Genomic DNA, 20,393 nt, shown 5'->3' on the forward strand with positions numbered 1-20,393 from the left:
GCAGCGGCGCTGCCGCAGCGGCCCTCGCGGGCGTCTGCGGCCGCCTGAGGGAGCGCGTTACCGGAGGGGAGCTGTGCCGGGCCGGTAGGGCTCGGGCTCCCCGGCGGCGGAGGCTGGAGGAAGCCCGGAGCGGGACGGCGCCGGCAGGTACTGGGGCGGGAGGAAACCGTGCGGCGCGTCTCGTCCCGATTAGCCCCCAGCGTGAGGGAGCGCGGTGGGCGCCCGGGGCCGGTCTGGGGACGCCGCCGCGGCGCTGGAGCCCACCGGGGCAGGGACGCTGGCACGCCATAAGGCCGCCCTTGCCCGTGTTCTCCGCCGAGGTGCCCAAGCACAAAGCACCCCGCAGCCCCCACGTTCAGTTTATTCGTGTCCTCCGCCCCGCCCCGCTCCCCCCACCCCCCCACCCCCGCCCGCCTTCCCCTCACCCGGCCGGGGGCCGCCGGCCCTGCCGAGCTTGGGCCTTGCACCACGAGCTAAACCCCAGGCAGCCCCGTCACGGAACCCGGCGGCCCCGCCGCAAAGCCCACAGCGCACCCCCGAAGGGCTGCGTCCCCCGCGTCCTCCTCAGAGCCACCCGGGGGCGTCCCCTGGGGGCGCCCGGGCCCGACCGCCTGCGGAGGCCTCGGCCCTCGCCTCGGCGGCGCTAGGACCTGCGCGGCACGGCCGGGCGCCTCCTCCCCGGGGCGGGCGCAACGCGAAGGGGCCGCAGCAGTGCGGCCATCCCCGCTGGCAGTGGCGCTCGGCGGGAGCGGTGGCTGAGTCAGCGTTGCGGCGGCATGGAGCCTTTCGCGCCGCCCACGGAGGAGGATGAGGACGACTGGCTTCGGCCGCAGCCGGGCGGCGAGGCCGCTGCGCCCGCCCCGTGTGAGCTCGGCCGGCAGTGGGGCGGGGAGCAATGGCGCCGGCTGCGGAGGGTAGCGGCGGCGGCGGCGTGCCCGCACCCCCCCCTTTCGCTGGCCGGGGACACGCGTGGGGCTCGGAGGGGCAGGGACGGCAGGAGCAAGCTCCCCGTGGCGCCGTCCCGGGGCAGAGCCTCTCCTGGGCAGCCACAGTCCCGGCCGCTCCGGCTGGCGTTACCGCCGTGGTGCCGCTCCCAGCCGGGGGCCGCGCCCCCAGAGGGGCACACGGACCGGGCTTGCGGCTGGACTGTCTGCCCACGGGGTTATTTTCACCTCAGGGAAAGAAACACTTTTTTTTCGTAATTTTTTTTTTTTTTGACCTTGGCTGGCTTGTTTTTGTAGCAGGGTTTGCCGTTTGTCAGATGGCGATTTGCCATCTTCGTTGGCCAGCCCTGGGAAAGGCAGATATTTGATAGAGCTGTCTGAAGTAGAGACAAAACCAGATTATTTCACAGAAATACATTAAAAAAAGTTACAGTGTTTCGTTGTGAAAGAATATTGTATCAGTAAAGCAATGTTCTAAATCAGTTATGTGAAAAACAAATACAACTGACCCCCCCAAAACCGGGAGCGATTAGTAGTAAGCTGAGTTGTTATGGACAATTTACACACTTTAAGTAATCCTAGAATTAATGCAACGGCAGAATTAGTATAAAACTTGTAAATTTTATAGTTTTCTTGTAATATGTTTATTACTCTGGATTAACATTTTAAAAAATGGTAACATTGCATGTTAGGTGGCGAGTAATTTTTAATCTGTTCATTTGCTTTCCCTGCAGCAGGCCACAGCAAGTCCGTATCAGCAAGAAGCACAGCACGCAGAGTGATTGTGCACATTGACTTGGACTGCTTTTATGCACAAGTAGAAATTATCCGTAATCCTGAATTAAGAGACAAGCCTTTAGGTATGAGTTACTTTGCTGTTAATTTGGAGATTATGTGTATTCAGGCAGAAAAAAAACTAAGGATGTGAGTAAACTGAGGATGTGACTGTGTGGTGAGGTACGCCAGAGCCCGTAACCACATCCAGAGTGAGCAAGGTACACTCTAGACTCTGTGTGGCTCTGACTACAACGTTAATAAATCCTCTTGAGCGCAAGTACAGGCACTTGCCAACGTGTCTGAGCAGTTCTGGGCATTGAATCTGGTTTATAACATGGGCATAGAGAGGGCTGAGCTCCCCAAATGAGCCAGAGCCTTTTGACACAGTCATGCTTAAAGCACACTTTATTCCACCCAGGAGTTAAGAAGGAATGCAAGGCAGTTGGTAGTGTCTTATGATCAGTGAAGAAAGTACATCCAAAAAATGACTATTACATAAAGAGCACTTTCATGGGTAAGTTGCCTAAAAAGGCCCAAAATTGAGAGCAACCATACAATGGGAAAAAAACATCTATAAGGTTTTAAAATGTTCTTACCATCCAGTAATTAAATCAAGAGATCTGTCCTTCTCATGATCTTCGTAAAATAAGACTGTTGTGTTGCTTTGTCTGCTTGTTCTGTGGCATGGAGTTCTGATCAAAGCATATGCTTTACAGTGGCATTAACGTAATGTAGTCTCTGTGAAGTACCAAGAAACCTAAACTTTAAAAAAATATTTTTAGGTGTGCAACAGAAATACATCGTAGTTACCTGTAACTATGCAGCCAGAAAACTTGGAGTTAAGAAACTGATGTCTGTCAAGGATGCTAAGGAGAAGTGTCCTCAGCTGATCCTGGTTAATGGGGAAGATCTAACTCCATACAGGGAAATGTCGTACAAGGTTACAGGTACAAAATTAACAATTTTCCAGTAGAGGCCAAACGCTTCCTGTTAAACTGTGTGTGGGTGCACACGTGTGCAACAGTATTTGGGATTTTCCTGCTCCAAAAGTTTTTATTAAAATGAGCCTCATTGCATGGTGATACTACTTACAACGTCAGCATTTCATAAAATAAGCTTGGTTGCATTCTAGGTCTGGCACTAAACATATCCTGCTGGTGTTATATGGGATTTATACCCTGTGTTAGGATTATGCCTGTGTAGTTCTTTAGGAACATTTTTTCTTACTTAAATACTGGCTGCAGTAATATTTTTGTAAAGGTGAAGCAACGAGGATGGAATGCTGAAGCAGCCTTCAGGTGGGGGGATCTTCTGCAGCATCTCTTAAATGATACACCAGCATTATCACCGATTACTGCTTTTCACATGAGCAGTGTTAGCAGGGGAAATAATAATGTAAAAGTGAAAGCCCACATAGCTGGGAAACAGATTTCCTTAGGAGAAAGTATGCAGAGGTTAAAAAACAAATGAAGAAAGAAGGAAGAGATTCAGGGAGAAGAAAAGTAGATGACAGAGGTAGTTGTGGGATGAAGAAATATTCCTCCTCTTCACCTTTGCTAAAACAAGTGCCTTATTTTATCTGGAAGAGAACATAGTTCCTTTTTGTGCAAGCATCCTCCTTGAATCCATGGGAAATCAGCTATGGATTGATGCAGACTTGAAAACCTCACATTATTAGCTGTGTGCATATTATCCTTGGGTATCTTTTCTTCTTAGAGCTGTTGGGGGAATTTTGTCCGCTGGTGGAAAGGCTTGGGTTTGATGAAAATTTTGTGGATATCACAGAGATTGTGAAGGAAAGAGTAAACCAGTTACAGCAAAGCAGATGTTCCAGAGTCTGTGTGTCTGGCCATGTATACAACAACCAAGGTGAGTTAAGCGTTCTTCATACTGAAAAATATGTAACATTGTGAACATCAGCGTGCAAACATTTGTGAAGTTCAGTACATAGTATCTGTCAGCTTCTAAGTACTGTCCAGAGCTGAACAGCTGGAAACTTGTATTGCTCCGTGCTTGGTTTCTGTATTTGAGAAGAGTACGTGTATCTCAAATGTTAATCAGTGCTGCAGTCAGATGGCAGTAAAAATCTACCACATCTCTGTGGTAGATGAGCACGTACAACAATTTGGGAGAAGATATTTTCCTTGCCCTTTATAAGTTTTTACTGTAGTAAGACATAGAATTTTGTTTCAGCTTGAATGTTGTTGTCAATTGGCAAAATGGAATTAGTTTTTTAACAGTTGGTTTTTTAACGGATTTTTTTAACAAACAAAAACCTAAATGTTTGCTACAGCCATTAGGTCAGGAATAGATTTACTGAGACTGAAGTAGCTAACTGAGCTGTTTCATACGTCATCAAACATGAACACAGTAGCTATATTATGATACTCAGAGCACGTTCAGTAGCTGTGATACTCATTTCATGCACTAGGAAGGAAAGCAGTTGGGTTTTTTCCCAGACTTCACGCTATTGCGATAACTTTGAATGTGGTTTGGAGAGGAGGGAAAAGCCTGATTTGTCCTTTGCCTCATTTGACATTTGCATGTGAGTTATAAAGGCTTAGCTGCGACAGCCCTCTAAATTATAAAGATTTGTAAATCTCTGTTTCGGTGACATTGGTACAAGAATCTGTGATATTTAATGCTTTTCTTTGATATCTCTTAATATATTGTATTTTATATTTAAAACACTCTCTAAATATTATTCTTCCTGGACAGAATGCCCCTGGTTTTAGACAACAGCTTGGATACAGAAACCATGGCACTGCCACTCAACCCGTGAGACCGTACTTTCTTGTACTGCTTTAATGCAATGAAGAAAATATCTACAGCTAGAGAATTAGCTAACAGTTTACATACTGAATGCTGCTTTCTTTTTCTTTGCAGCTATCAATTTGCATGATACAACGCACTTAGGACTAGTTGTTGGATCTCAGATTGCAGGAGAGTTCAGGGAAGCCATATATGCGAGACTGGGCCTCACAGGCTGTGCAGGGGTGGCCTCTAACAAATTACTGTCAAAACTAGTATCTGGGACCTTTAAACCAAATCAGCAAACTGTTCTTCTGCCTGAAAGCTGTCAAGATCTACTATGCAGCCTTGATTGCATCCAAAAAGTGCCTGGTAAGTATGGTGCTATGAGCAGTGATGGAGGGCATACTGACAACTCTTAAGATGCTAAGAAAAACTAGTGAAAAAATTAGAGCTGAAAGAAATTTAAACTCTAGTTCTCGCAAGCAGGCAGCGGGCTGTGCAGGTGTGTGTTTAGGGTGCTGTCTTTTCTTTTTCAAAAGCTGTTTGAGTTTTGTTTAGCAGAAGGAATGAAAGGACTTTGGTTTTCTTAATTTTCGGTTGGGATATAAATGTGTTGCAGCACTTTACAGGATGCCTTCAAAAATACTAAAATACCAGTTTATTTTTATTGAAGTCCACACATTGTGGTTGATACTAGGTTTTCAACACAAACTCCTTTAAACTTACTGATTGGAAACCTACTGACAGTTACTAAACCAGCCTGTTAAGAGCCTGACAGAATACTCTGAGGAAGTACTTTGCCTAATTATTCTATGTTCACACTGCACTGTTGGCTGGGAAGCATTGATAATTGATATAGGCTACATGTGGAGACCTTTGCTGGGTCCCAGTACAGCTTTTCTAACGGCAGATTCTAAAATTCAAATGGCAACTCACTAAAGATGCTGCTGAAAAGCCTCTGTTGCAGGAGTGAAAACAACTGTCAGTACTACGTGGGTGGGCATTTTTTATGTGTATGTGTTTATATAAATTTTCACTTTCCTGTGTATTTTTAGTTGGAAGAAGGGTTCACTGGAGTCAAGAAGACGCTCAATATGAGTTATGCATCTTGCTCAACTTTATTAGTTTCTAACACTACTCACATAGAACCGATACACATGCATATTCGTAAAGCAGAAATATAATTGGTTAGTAGTCTCTAAATGCACGCGGTTCTCACACCCCTAATTATCATGACTGAAATAAGCATTCTATCCATGTAGCTAATTGTGTTGCTGTGCTTCAGCCTTGTAGTTTGTTACTCCCTATTTTCCCATACGGTCCCTATCTCTCTTGGCCCTGCACCTCTTTCCCAACAGCTGTAGCTCGTTACAGCCACGGCCTGTTGGCACAACATAATGACTTGGTCTCAGGATTCAAGAGTAGCTCAAGGCTACCTTTCTTGTTACCTTCAGCACAGCAACTTCAGCACAATTCTGATTACAGGCCTATTCTAATACCAGGCCTGGATTGTGCAGGTCTTCAGAGATTCTAAGGCCATGCTTCTGCAGCCATTCTTCTACACGTTTTATTTAGGCATTGGCTACAAAACTACCAAACGTCTTGAAACCCTTGGTGTTAAGAACGTGTGTGATCTTCAAGCATTTCCACCTGCCATGTTAGAGAAAGAACTGGGTGTTTCTATTGCTCAGCGTATCCAAAAACTCAGTTACGGAGAAGATGACTCCCCTGTGACTCCATCAGGCCCTCCTCAGGTACAAGTATTGTTCTGAAGTACTTTACAAAGAGGAAAAAAAATTGCTTTTAGTTTTATACAGCTTTGCTGAACTAACCAAAATGATGAATTTTTGTATGTATTCTCCAGTACAACTCAATGCGTAACTCTCCTGAAGTTCAGTTGAGCTCTGTATGTGAAAGATCTCTTGGTGTTAATTCTACACACTTAATTATGATACTTTTTTTCCTCTTAAGAATTTTGAAGTAAATATAAAATCAAAAGGACTTATGTGGGTTTTTTTTCAGTCCTTTAGTGATGAAGATTCTTTTAAAAAATGTTCATCAGAAGTGGAAATTAAAGAGAAAATTGAAGAACTGCTTCCTAACCTATTAGACAGGTGACTGTCTTCAATACTCTCTGATGACTGAAATTGTGACCTGAAGGGACTTGGAGTGTTATGTTTGGTTTGTCTCATAATCTACATTTCTTCTCTCAACAAAATGCATTTATAGGGACAGCACCTGCTTCTCCAACCTCCCCTTTGGTCTTTATCAATTCATGGATTCATGGATTGTCCTGCTGTATTGCCTCACTTTCCTCTTGCCCCCATCTTTTCTCTTGCCCCCAGGATGGCTGCCAGCCCTTCTGTCCCTTTGCAGCTTCTCTGTTAAGGATCTCTGCGTATTCTGTCTGCTGATCCTTCTCCGTTGCTTTGATTGTGTGTCACACAGTATCTGGTGGTCTTCACTAATCTGTGTGAGGGACCCTAGGTTGTCTTTCTCTACTTTCAGACCCTTGGTGATCACCATTTTTGCACGCCTGCTGTAGAACAGCAGTCTTTTTTCTGTCAGGCTGAAAGAATGTTTTCATTTCTTCCTATTTCCCTTACCCTGTGAACCCAGGCAGTATCCAAGCCCAAGATACTCTACAAAAACACCAGCATAGTAGGAGAGGATGCATTTACTCCTGTCTTGACTACTTTGACTTCCCTATCCCCCCCTTCTATCCTATGGCTCTCTTTAGCCTTAAAATCATCTACAGTTCTTAAAGGTTTTCTGTCCCCCTATCCATGCAAGTCTCACAATAGATATGTCCATTTTAGTGGCATTAACACTGTGGGCAAGCAGTCTTTTATCTGCATCTCAGACACTGCTCTGTAATCACAAAATTTGAAGTGCTAACCTTTCGCTGCTAAAGCGGGGGGATGTTTCCTTGAAAAGCAAAAAGCTAAAAGCTGAGGATTGTACAGGGTATTAACTTCATAGACTGTACTGCTTCTAATGTATTAAATACTGAAATGTGGCAATGTTGCAGACTGACCCACTTAATTTTCACATTCACTTCAGCTAAGACTCATGGGAGACAGTATTCACATTGTATGGAACTTCTAACTTACGGGTAATTAAGGGAACCAGCTAGGACCCAAAGCTGCCCGTATAATCAGTGACCCAAAGCCAGAAGGTGGGAGACATCCATAATACTTAATTTGACTTGGTAACCTAGATGCTGTGACAGTTTCCATAGACCCTCTGAAAAATACTTAATTGGTTTGTGCCCATTAATGCTCCATAGAATATACAAAGATGGAAGACAACCACACACAGTAAGATTGACCATCCGTCAGTTCTCCTCAACTGATAAATGCTTTAACCGGGAAAGTCGTCAGTGTCCTATTCCACCTCATCTCGTTCAGAAATTTGGAAAAGGTAAACTTAGAATTTTTGAAAGCATCAGCTTTGTGCTGCTACCACCTAACTTCTCTGTACAATTCCGTCATGTAATGTCATGGTGATATTCCGTACACTTAGTATTTGGAAACTTTTCTGTTTGATGACATATGCTAAAACCATACAGAAATCCACTGCAGGCATAACTTCTATGTTACTACCATGTTTTAACCCAGTCTGGCTGGATTCCCTGCAGTAAATTTCTTGGTGGGGTGGGAAAGGGTGACTGGAGGCTGCTTCCCAGATTAGTAATCTGCTTTTCTCTGTTACGGATTTGAATTACATTCTCAGTTTCATTATGTAATTCATCTTTTTGATGTACTTCTGAAAATTAATAACATAAAGACTCTCGCCCTTCTCAGACTTAAGCTTTCCAACCAGCAACTGCAATTCATTTGACACTTCATTCAGATTGGGGTAAGGAAATAAATCTGAATCACTGCTGTATCAGCACACTGTATCACTGTTCCCTGACCTCAATTCCCAAATTACTTCTCAATGGCCTAGAGAAGCTGTTGAAATTCTGTGTAGCTTCCCACTTCAAAATTGCTACTGACTTCTACATTGGAGGAGACTAATAATTACTGTCAACTCATAGAGTCATACAAACTCCAATAAACCATACGGTTATTACCAGCGTTGGGGTAATGGTATATACTGACACGGCTCTGTAAAGGACCTTTTTGGTACAATTGGATTATTTTTCAAATCTATTCAGCTTGGCTTCTATTCTGTAATTCTTCTTTTCTAACCTAAGTACATACTATAAAGTAATCATCACAGCTGTGAAATTAAGTGTTTTTACTGGGGGGGGGGGCGGGGGAAAGCCTGTTATTTAGTTGAGGACATACCTGACAGGGCAGAATGAACATCTTAACAACTATATATCCACAGATTATTTTGGAAGCCACTAGCAGTGTTCAGAATTTAATACTTCGATTCATGTTTTGAGATGAATAAAGGCTTCCCTAGGGTATAAAGGTGGGAGTTACAAATATTCTTATATTGCTAAGAACAGTACTGTATACTCAGTTCTTACATATGACTGATCTCTTTATTTCTGTGCACATGCAAAATGTTGAAAGTTCAGAATGTGGAGCTGTAAGTTTGCCTTTGCCCTTTGCTATTTCAATCAATCTTATTTGGTCACTTTTGATTACATACACATTGCTTTTTTCCAACCTTTTTTCTTTTAGAAAGCAGCAACATTTTATCCCCATTGGTTGATATACTAATGAAACTCTTTCGAAAGATGGTAGATGTAGATCTACCATTTCATCTTACCCTTCTCAGTGTCTGCTTCTCCAACCTCAAAAATCTTCCTAGCAGCAAGAAAGGATCAATTGGTTTCTATCTAAAGCAGATGTCACCAGCATCAGGCTCTCATAAACGTGTCTGGGTAAGCTGAAAGATACTGAAAACTATCTACAGATAAGTCATAAGATACTTCTGTATTTATGATACAGATTTAAACCTTAAATGAAGATTTATTTGGAGTCTTCTGAGCGGGTGTTACTCGTTTGCTTTCTTTCATTAGACAGCTTGCTTAAAAGAGGTTTAATACTATCTTGAATGAGACAGCCAGCTAGGTTATCAAGCCCCTTAACTGAAGAGAACAGAATTCCATAGGAGAGCTTATGTCTTCTAAAAAATAACTGCTGAATTTGGCTGTTCATTCCAGTAAGATCTGCCCTTTATTTAGCATCTGTGAAAAAACAGGCCACTTATTCAGGTATTATCATACTGAAGCATCTTTTACCATAGACTAAAATCTCCTTAAAGTTACTTATAACTTACCTCATTGCTTTTATTAAGATACTTTCACAGTGAGTATTTCCCTTACTATGCATTCTCAGGTCACCCTGTTCAGACTACAGATTATTCAAAGATTCAACTCTGTATTGGCCACTAGTTTCTGATCGAGTGAACTTCCAATTCCTGCTCAGAACTGAGCAAATCTCCTACCTCCCAGCTGCATATGCTAGACAGCATAGGAGTTAGCTGTATGTGGAAACACTGCAAAGTATTTCCACAAGATGCTTTCAGTACATAATATAAAAACTCTGTAACTTCAAAATTATGTTTTGTAATGTTTACCGTTTCCTTCTGGACCTAGCAGTTCTGCATATTGATAAGCTTGTCTGTTTCTCAGCTGCTCAGGAATGTGACATATAACATCATACCGTGTATTCCAAAGCTCCAGAGTTTTAAAGCAATAAAATGTAAATTTGAAGTATTTGCTACTTCAAAATACAAAAAGGATTCCTACATGTGTGTACATTTTAAGGCCTATGTTTGAATATAAGATTTCAAAAATCATTACCGATCATCATAAGGGAAAAAAACCAATTACTGTCTGTTAAGGAATAATTTTAAGTTGCTGTTAGTAAAATAGTGCTTGGCCACTAGTAGACTGCACAGAACATACTAATTTTTTTTGCCACAGGAAACGGAAGATGTCTCACAAGGTGAGGGAAGTGTTTCTTGGAACCAGAACTGCAACAGAACTGGAACTGCAAAAACTAGGAAACTTTCAGAGGAAAAGAAAAGCGGTATTAAAAAAGTAGGAGTTCCTGACATCCCCTTTTTTTTGCCGCCTTCTGACATTGACCAGGAAGTCTTCAAGGAACTTCCAAAAGATATTCAAAAAGAAATTATTTCTGAAAAAACAGAAGCAACACCTACTGAGAATGTTTTGGGTGAGCCATCAGTATGTTTTGCAGAAGAGGTACACAGCACTTCCCCACATTCTAAGGGACTGAACAGTGACACATGCTCTGCAGGGTGCAGTATACCTCTCACGTCAGCCCATGAATCTTCAGCTGTGCTTGCACACAGGTCTGGGGCCAGCTGTCCTTCTGAGCATCCCAGAAGTGCACAGACAAGCAGTGGTACGGAAAAACAACCTACTGACTCTATGACCATCAGAGAGAGAGAACCATCATCTCTGGAAGCTGGAGCCAGCCAAACTGTACTGCATGTCCCTGTCTTGGATGAAGATAAGCAGGCCTTTGAAACAACTTCTGAGGGTAAAACGTCTAGTAGGCCAGCAGGAACTGTATTTCCTCCCAATGTTGACACAAAGACTTTTTATGAACTACCTGCAGATGTGCAAAATGAACTACTAGCTGAATGGAAGAGTCAGGAACATGTGTCCAAAACTTCTAGGGATAAACCCCCTGAAAAGCCTAAAACAAATAAAGGAAGAAGGAATACAGCATCATGTTTATCACAGTCTAACAGTTTACTAAGATATTTTAAGCCACAGTGATAGAAGTATCATCAAGACTTCCAGAAGTATTCATACCACCTTGTAAAACTGGTATTGTTTTTAATAATACTGAAAGAATCAGCACTTGTAGGCACTTTATTTATGGAAAGTTTACTATACATTGTGAAGATGTGAATATTAAAAATACGTTTTTGGCAACTTTTGACATAAAACCTGCTGGTGACTCTGTTAGGTAGCAATTAGTCTGTCTTATTTTTCTTTCCTATAAATTGACATTTATCTGAGGAATCTTCAGTTGTTGACCTAAAACTAGTATAGTATGTAAACATATTTAGTATTTGCTATTAATACCTTAATCCGGTGACTGGGGGGAAAGGAATTTTTACTTTAATTTCACTGAGTTACATACTACGTATGCAGTTAATTGTTTCTAACAATGTGGGAGGGGATTGAGCAGAGAAGATGAAAGCAATTTTTACAGTATTCTTTAATGTGCCCCACTGTTCCTATGATCTGTAATGGAAATTGCTATTTGCGTGGCCATCGCCATTTCCTGCAGTTAACTCACAACTAGAAGTACTAGAAATACTCAGGGGTAACAGGGAACATTACTTGCAGATGAATCGTATTACCAGCTTGTTCCTGGAAGTTAGTCAGCATGTAAAAAGTGTTTAAGTTTGGTGCTCAGGATTCAGAAGACTACAAACTCTATGTATAAAAAGCAGCTTTTAATGAGATGCCAGATACAAATTAATCAGGCTTTTCTTTAAATATTTCATTCCAAAACAAGTGAAATAGTTGCTAATTACACTTGTACACTTACAGTTAATAAACATGTTTAAAGTCTCTAGTACACAAGATGTTTCCTTGTTTCAGTCAAGAGTACATAATTGAGGTAAGAATTTATCAGTGTGTTTAAAGCTATGGCAAAATATTTGACTATGGTATTTACACATTGCTGTAATTTGTATCACCAGATTCTTGTGTGTATATATAGATTCTCTGCATATAAAGTGCAAAAATACTACAAAACATCACCTGATTACATTGAAAGCGACATCCTATACTTTGATGGCACTTCAGTGTAAATTCTTGATCATTCCCAAGAACTAAGAAAACCAGCACTCACCATTTTAACAGTTAAAGCTTTATGTATTTCCACATAAACCACAATTAAAATAAACTTCATCATCTACTTTAAAAATTAATCCAAGTAGAAGATGCATGTGACTTAGGTGCTTATTATTTTCCACTTACATTTAATTATGGTCTTTCAAGGCTTTCAGTCCAGCCCTTGTATCGGTGATTATGAGATAAGTAGGCAATGCTGTCTCCACTACAGAACCTGGAAGCATTCCTCCTAGTTCTGGCTGAATAAATACAACTAGCATAGAATGCTCTGGATTCCTGTGAGGAAAGGAGCACAATCTGTCAGTTAACACTTGTAACTCCTGCCATGAAACTTACTTGAGATGTACAAATGTTAACAATTTGTAGTCCATCCCCCTTGAAATTACTAACACTGAAAAGTGGAGGATGTACAAAGTTTCAATTGTTTCAAAAGATCGTCTGAGGCACAAAACACTTCCCAGGAATAAAACTGTCGAAATAATTTTTTTTAAATAGTTGCACGGTTCAGTAGATTTCAAGCTTTGTACAAGGAAGACAACTGAGTAACTGAAGATGCTAACAGAAGAGGGCTTTAAATACTTACTCGGGCAAAGGTGAACACACATAGCCACAGGGATTGTTATAGCCTCGGACACAAGAGGGAGTTGGAGGGCAGCTGGAATATTCCACGCTGAGGGCTACATGCCACCACACACAAAAAACAAAACCAAATTAATTATGTTTATATATGTCAATCATACGATTCAAAAATACCTTTTAAAAACAAACTACTCCAACTGCTATAGGATGGCACAAGATCTCACAATATGGCATTCTGTAGGTGAAACACCTAAAGGTCATTAAATACTTATTTATGCAAGTAATTCAACAAATATAAGAACTTCTAGAGATGTTTGGGCAGGCATACCCAAAAGTATTATCCTTGAGACATGATTACTCATGCTTAAGTGTTGAGGTGTGGCTTAGTTCGGGACAAAGAAGTCAGTTTGTCAGCAGATGTCATTAATTAGTAAACACAACTGCAGAGATGATGAGGAAACTGCTGTACACATGCACAGTAGTAGTTAGGAGGGGTTGTTTTGTGAAGTTATCCATTACTTTTGCGTAGTAAAGTATTGTCATAATATGGCTTGAAAAATAGATAGGTCAGTAAAGTTCCAAGATGAAAAATGTTTTATGCCATGTACTAAGATCCACCCAAAGGAAAAAGATTAGCACAGAAATGGAGTAGCAGTGAGGTATTTTCCTGGTTGGCCATATAGTTGTAACATTAGTAATTTCAGATTTTGTAGAAGTTTATAGAGCCAAACTCAAAGAAAATCAAATATGGGGCAAATTAGCAGTTCACTCTAAGAACAGAATATTGGGCAAGTAGCACCTGGTCAGGAAGCCATCTAAGTACAGAAAGGTGTTCTTAAAGAAACACTAAATTTCCATAGTGAAATAAATTCTACATTTTCACACTACTACTACTACATTTTGTTCAATTTCTCAAAGAGAGGCATAATAGGAGAATAAACCAAGAATGCAGTGTTTCCTTTGAGGATCAATTTTGATCGTTTCAGTATTAACTAAAACAACTTTGTTCTGGGGATAAACAGGAGGGGATTGTAAACATTACTAAGGCCACACGCAAAGCAAGGTACTCCGTACTGCATTTAGGCTGCAGGACTTCACAGCCTTAGGATTTCCCAAATGCAGTCAAAATAGGAAAACATGCAGTAGTTACATGCAACCTAGTTAGTTGTAAGGATATCACCAGGGTATGGTTTAACGTGCAGCAGGTCAACAAAATCTCTTGATGAAACCAGTCCCATACCATAACTATGTGTTACACTGTGGTATATACCAGTGTCCTACAAGTAAGGAAAGGTAATTTTTTACATTAGTATGTAAGCTAAGTGTCATCTAATTGGCAAAGCAGCATTACATGTTGAATAATAAGGATGTGACAAAAATGGATTCCTACTTGTTAGCTAAGACAACAGTTATCATCATCTAGTTAGTGCAGAAGTAACATGCCATGAAAGGATTCTACCAGTAGCACAGGGCAGGGATTCACTGCTATCCCTTGTGGCCTAGATTTGAAGCAGGAGTATGGTTTCCATGTGGAAAAACTCAAAATGCACCCATTTAGTGTCCATGTTTGATGGAGCTAGAAAGCTTATTTGCATTAAAATGCACGTACTAGACTGCATACTGTGTTCCAGGACAAAGATGTACAATCTGTTAAACTAAATCAGTTCCAAAAGCAGCAAAGATATCCTATCACCTGACCAACTCTAGCAGATCTGGGCAGAGGAAAGAAAGATAGAGGTTCAGGGAAGACAAAGACAGGAGGAATTTCCCCCCCCCCCCCCCCCCCCCCCCCCCAGTTTAGGGAGTACTTTCATACGCTTGAGTCATTCATACATGTGTCGTATGTTCCACATAAAGGGGCATCTCTCTCAAGTGGTTAGATCAAAGCCAACTAACGCAGAACTGATATTCTTCATTGGAGTTCTGGGTTTCCAGACTGCCGAAAACAAAGGACCCAGGCAACTGGAATGCAGACACGGTCCTTCACACTAGCACAGCATCAATGCAATTTGCACACTGCCTTTAACTTTGGTGATTTTTTTAGTTTATGTAAACCATGCTCGCTGAGAGAGGAGCTTTCCCTACATTTTATTGTCATTGATGTCACCTTACTCTTGATGGGGACTTCTGTTGTTCACCACTGACTGAATTCTTGGCATGTTTGAGGCCATTTACTTCATTAGAAATACTTCAATTTACCCTACTTTTTAAATTACTCTAGAATTCCTAAGGGGAAGGATATATTTCATACACATTTCACATAAGCAGGACATTTAGAAGTTTTACTTGAGCTAGAATGTATTTTGCATTGAGAGGTTTCTTCATCCAAGTAGAGGTCTTTTTAGTCACCATAATTCATGCAGAAAGAGTTAAAGTAAAATCTTTGTATTAAATTATCATATTACCTCGTCAATCCTTTCTAACAGCTTGTAAGATTGTAATGCTTTGTCCCATTTGTTTCGATATTCAGGAAGATACATAAAAGGAATAATTTTACTAGAGATTTCCTGAATTATCCCTTCTCCACGGTATCTAGATTGTGCAAAAAAACAGATACTGAATTCACATTTATGAACTGGAAAAGTAAGTTATACAATAATAAGCATCTAGCAGTTTGGGGATGCCAGGCTGTAATGAGGTAAAGCAAATGGACGTAAATGCCCTTGGTGGATTGACTAAGATTCAAGTAGAAATAAAAATTATTATTCTGTAACTGATTTTTGAGACCATTACATTCTTGACAGCCCACATTTTAAATGAATTGTTTGTGAGCTATTACAGAGGAACATGTAAATTTAAACATATGCAATTAATGTATTAATTGATTTTTTCTGTATACTTTCAATCCACTTTGACACTGATTGCAAATCTATTTATGAACTAGCACATACTGGCATTTCTCCAGTTTTGTTCATAATCTTCTGAAGAGTTCAAGGGAGAGTTCACAGAGGGGAAGAGGGGCCTCTCACAAGGAAATAAGAAACTCCTGTAATGCTGGGAACTGCTCACTAATACTGCGAGTTCTCACACCTAGTTCCTGGAGAAACTGTGAATCACTACAGCAAGCACTCACAGACAGCAATTAAACACAAAGGTGAAGGATGCCGTGTGACAACAGATGAGCTCAAAGGAGATTATGCTTGCAAACAGTTTAAGAAACATGAAATCATATTTACAGAACCTGATCATGCACGAGTGTAAGTCAGAAAGAGCAAAGAGAGCCAAGTTCAAACCCAAACACAGAGGCCCTGTAAAATCGTGGGTCTGTTTCTTCACTTTGCAGCAGCTCCTTGTCACCACTTACTGCCTTGGTGGAGCACGTGCAGTGTGGGCGTATACGACTGCTCCAGAAACTTGCTTCTCCACGAACTACAGCAGGTCTGATGGTAACAGAAAACATTTTAATGCCTACTCAAAACCAGCGAAAGTAAGCTGTGGCAGGACCAGGTAATATCAGTATATTCGTATTTGGAATAACTCCCGTGAACTTACGTTTACCAGTCTCCTAAGGAGCTCTTGCTTGCATCCTGTCATATCTTCTCTCCTACACTCAGTGAGTTGTTAACCAGGAAGACTTCTTCTAGGCAAGGCTTCTGAAAGACACAGTTGCTAGAATAAAAGAAAGGGCACACTTCTGAAAAATCTCCATTTCCAGTTTTTACAGTGGATTATGGGGAACACCGGAAAAAGAGGAAGTAAGCCTGGTAAAGGCCACTTGGATCACCAAATCTAATTTCACTATCTTAGGCAAACTGAAATACATACCTCATTGCCTTTCTTGAGCTTAGGTGACATAATCCCAAATGAAATCCTTCTCAGACTTCAACAAACAGCTTAATGCTTCCCTGAACTCTGCTGAAAATATTTCACCTGACTGAAGCAAGGACCTCTATTGCTTTTCACTGCCAGATCCCACACTTAGCAAGTAAAGCAAACTGTTAATACTCCTGCCAATTAAAAAAAGAAACTGGTATTTGTGATATGTGGTTAATAAATATTCAATGTCACACTGAAAATGGGAACAGCTATACTTTTGCTCCTAGAAACAGCTATATCCTTCACAAAAGACACACCAGGGATCAGTACTGCTTATTAATGTGACAAAGATTTGTACAAAAATAAAGATTTTAACTCCCTGAATGAAATGGCAGAAAATACAATGATGCTTCTAACTGCAAAGGACTTGCTACACACAGGTCTGAGTACGACTGAAAATGGCTTCGTGCCTGATTAAAATAATAGCTTTTTTATTTTCCTTCGCAAAAATAAGTCAGGTGCATTCTCATGAATTCTAAGCAACCCAACTCTCATTCCCTCATATCCACCTGTCTTGAAATAAGATCTGAAATACAGTAATAATGCCACACACAAAGTATGCAAATTCTTATTAAGGTAAAGTACTTTTAACACATACTAATGAAATATTACACTATTTTCCATTATAATACTGTAGAGTAATTCTTCTGTAACATTAGTGATAAAGCATTGCCTTCTGTAATTACACCTTCTTTGCTCAAACCTTCAGAAATAATTAGGAAACCAAGCAAGACTTCTGGATTTAGAGTGCCCCTAATCACAAATATCTCATCATACCAAGAACAAAAAAAAAAAAATCAGATGCAAGTTTTCTCTACTGCCTATCTGTCTAGATTAGCGTTTAGTATAATTTAATACTCATTAGGCATTAAAAAAAAAAAAAGGGACACGCTAAGAACATATTGCAAGCGTTCTCTTTTCCTCCACTCTTGCACACTTCTCTTCAGTGAGTTGTTTTGGCAGGGGTTGGGGGTTGGGTTTTTTTTTGCTTTCCCTTAGTTTAATGAGCTTAATGAGCCTGGTGAACAATCACCTGAGTGCCACAGCCACCATAAATGAGAAGCAGAATTGCAGCACCAGGAGAGGCATAGGGAAGAAATGGAGAGTAGAGCCAACTCTATCAGCAACAGCAAGCTGCAAGATCAGCTTAGCCTGCCTTGCTTAACTCCACCCTCAGGCCAAATCTAGCTCTTTAACAGCACAGAATTTACTGCTCAAGAGAAGGAAGGACAGAAGGAGCTGCTCCTCCAGAGATTACACCACTTTCTTCTTCTCAGTACAGTTAGATCAGTTTCAGGTGCCAGGCAGAAAAAGGTACAAAGGACAGATAAGGTAGAGAGAGAGCATAAGCCTATCTGCATGTGTGAGTACCAGTCATTTCACAAGTATGAAAGAGTAAAAAGCAAAGCCCAGCTGGTAAAATGTAATGCCTTGAATAGAATATTCTACCAGGCAGAGTTACTGACTTCAGGCCAAAGCTGTGACTTCATATCTACTTCTTCCATATCACCAAGTGTTACATAGCATTTCATTTTTATAGCACACTTGAAAACTGCTTGGGAAATCCACCTTTTGTATTCCAGCCCTACTTCTGACCCAGCATAACTACAGCACAAAAAACTTCTCTACAGATAACAAAACCAAACTTAACACTTCCACAAAGGACAGAATGTGGTTAACTTTATGTCCTGGTTTCAGCAGGGACGAGTTAAATTTTCTTATTAGCAGCTGGTGCAGTGCTGTGTTTTGTATTTGGTGTAAGGACAATGCTGGTAACACACTTATGTTTTTAGTTGTTGCTAGTATACTAAGTCGAGGACTTTTCAGTTCCTCATGCCCTGCCATCAGGAAGGCTGCAGGGGCACAAAAAACTGGGAGGGGACACAGCCAGGACAGCTGACCCAAACTAGCCAAAGGGATATTCCATACCATAGGATGCTCGATATGTAAATTGGCAGGAGTTGGTTGGGGCCCATGGATCACGGCTGGAGCATCAGTCAGTGGGTGGTGAGCAACTGTATTGTGCACCACTTGGGGTTTTTTTTACCCCTTCCCTTTGGATTTTATTAATCTCCTCTTCTCCCTCCTTTTTCTTATATTTATTATTGTTGTTTTGGGTTTTTTCCCCTCCTGTTTTATTTTAGTTATTAAAATTGCTCTTATCTCAACCCTAGAGATTTACATTCCTTTCTGATTCTCCTCCCCATCCCTCTGGGGGCAGGGAGTGGGCAAGCAGCTGTGTGATACTTAGTTTCTGGCTGAGGTTAAACCATGACACTTTTCCATGTCAATCTTGGGTGTCACTGTTCAAAAAAGACGTTGTTATTCATTACAATGACAAACAAAACATAAATACTTACATATTTCCTGCATACTCTTTTGAAGGCTTTGAAGAAACTGTAACATTTTTCTCAAAGCAGAAAAAGGAAAAATAAAAACTTAGCATTTGATAAAGGGTTGTCAACTAATTTTTAAAGGAAAAGTTTTAAACACTTTTTGCAACAAAATGTATTCAATAAAAATAACTTCATAAACAATAGTAACCAATATTTTCTTACTGAAACTTTTATCACTCTCCATCCTGAAGTATCTTGACTGTATGATATAATTTTTTCTGCAACTCCATCTGCAGTTTTCTTATAGTCCATTTATCTGTAAAGATTTAAAAGTGATTTGCTGGTGTATGATAAAGGCATTCCTTAAAGCAAAAACCACAGAGCTCATTCCTGTTTTCTTTCTACAGGCTTTAGTATATATTAACTGAGTGATTCTATCAAATGAACTTTTTATTCATCATACTCGACTTCTGAAAAACAAAACTCTGTAACTGACTTACAGTCTGGGATACTGAGAAGTAGAGCTGTTGGTGTGATCTAGAGAATGAATAGCAACACCCAGTGAGACACACCATTCACTCCCTATTAAATCCATCCTCACTCCACATTAAAACTTCCCCTCTTTATACAGTTTATGACCTGGGATTCCAGTTCTGCTATGATTTGCTAAAGTCATTAGATTCATAGCAACTTGTGTAGTTAACACACACAAAGCCCAAACAACTGAAGAGGGATTTTTCTTATATCAGAACTTTATGCAACAATCATGTTAAACTGTGCTACTGTGGAAACTCTTTGGCAAGCGAGAGGCCTGGCTCCAGCAGCCGGCAGGTTGCAAACACCAGCGTTTCCAAGACATCCTCCACGCAGCCCTCCCCAATGCAGGCATCTCCGGTGTGTTGCAGCTCCCACCTCCCCAGCCTTCCTCCTTCCACCCAGTACAACCTCTCTCTTGTAGCTCTTCTCATAAGATCATCATCTGTGGTTCTCAGGCCGACAGCACCGAACCCTTCTGCGCTAGTCTCTAGCTAGTCTGCTAGTCTCTCACACCAAGTTACCTTCATACCGAAACCTTTACGGGGCTGCGTGGTGTAAGGGGCGGCACCGACTCTTCCAGAGCTCCCTCAGTGCCATCCCCTGGGATTTAGCCAGCGCCCCAGAAGGCACGATGCCCGCGGGGGGCCAGGGCAGAGAGCAGCACATCACCCACCCTCCGCCGGGCACGAATTCACGGCGCCTCCGGCGAGGTGGGGCCTGGCCGGGCCTACCAGACCCGCGGCCGGCTCAGGGCGCGCTGACAGGCCAAGCCCACCACCGAAAACGCGGCGGAGCCGGAGGCCTGCCTGGCGGGACCCTCCCCCCCGCGGAGGAAGCCCCCCC

General features: G+C 41.5%; 2 protein-coding genes across 6 annotated transcripts; one reads left to right on the plus strand and one right to left on the minus strand.

Annotated features, from left to right (window-relative positions):
• The first annotated feature begins 27 nt into the window (after positions 1-27).
• Positions 28-12,127, plus strand: POLI (DNA polymerase iota). 5 transcript variants are annotated; one of them, XM_037372980.1, is made up of 10 exons: positions 28-147; positions 1,679-1,804; positions 2,504-2,668; positions 3,438-3,590; positions 4,608-4,844; positions 6,051-6,229; positions 6,498-6,589; positions 7,765-7,898; positions 9,116-9,318; positions 10,366-12,127. In XM_037372980.1, the coding sequence occupies exons 3-10, from the start codon at positions 2,572-2,574 to the stop codon at positions 11,188-11,190; spliced, it is 1,920 nt and encodes a 639-aa protein (XP_037228877.1). In that variant the 5' UTR covers positions 28-147; positions 1,679-1,804; positions 2,504-2,571; the 3' UTR covers positions 11,191-12,127. The 5 variants fall into 5 exon arrangements, with proteins under 5 accessions (XP_037228877.1, XP_037228878.1, XP_037228879.1 ...); XM_037372981.1 differs by having other exon boundaries at positions 30-147; positions 1,682-1,804; XM_037372978.1 differs by lacking the exon at positions 28-147 and adding an exon at positions 687-864.
• On the minus strand, positions 12,094-20,351 carry STARD6 (StAR related lipid transfer domain containing 6). Its single transcript, XM_037372985.1, is given in 6 exon segments — positions 12,094-12,558; positions 12,866-12,959; positions 14,012-14,138; positions 15,267-15,393; positions 19,038-19,087; positions 19,236-20,351. Coding segments are annotated over 6 exon segments (636 nt in total). The 5' UTR covers positions 19,326-20,351; the 3' UTR covers positions 12,094-12,410.
• Positions 20,352-20,393: the final 42 nt, after the last annotated feature.

The sequence above is a fragment of the Falco rusticolus genome, chromosome Z, assembly GCF_015220075.1.
Source record: "Falco rusticolus isolate bFalRus1 chromosome Z, bFalRus1.pri, whole genome shotgun sequence".
In the NCBI taxonomy this organism is placed as follows: domain Eukaryota; kingdom Metazoa; phylum Chordata; class Aves; order Falconiformes; family Falconidae; genus Falco; species Falco rusticolus.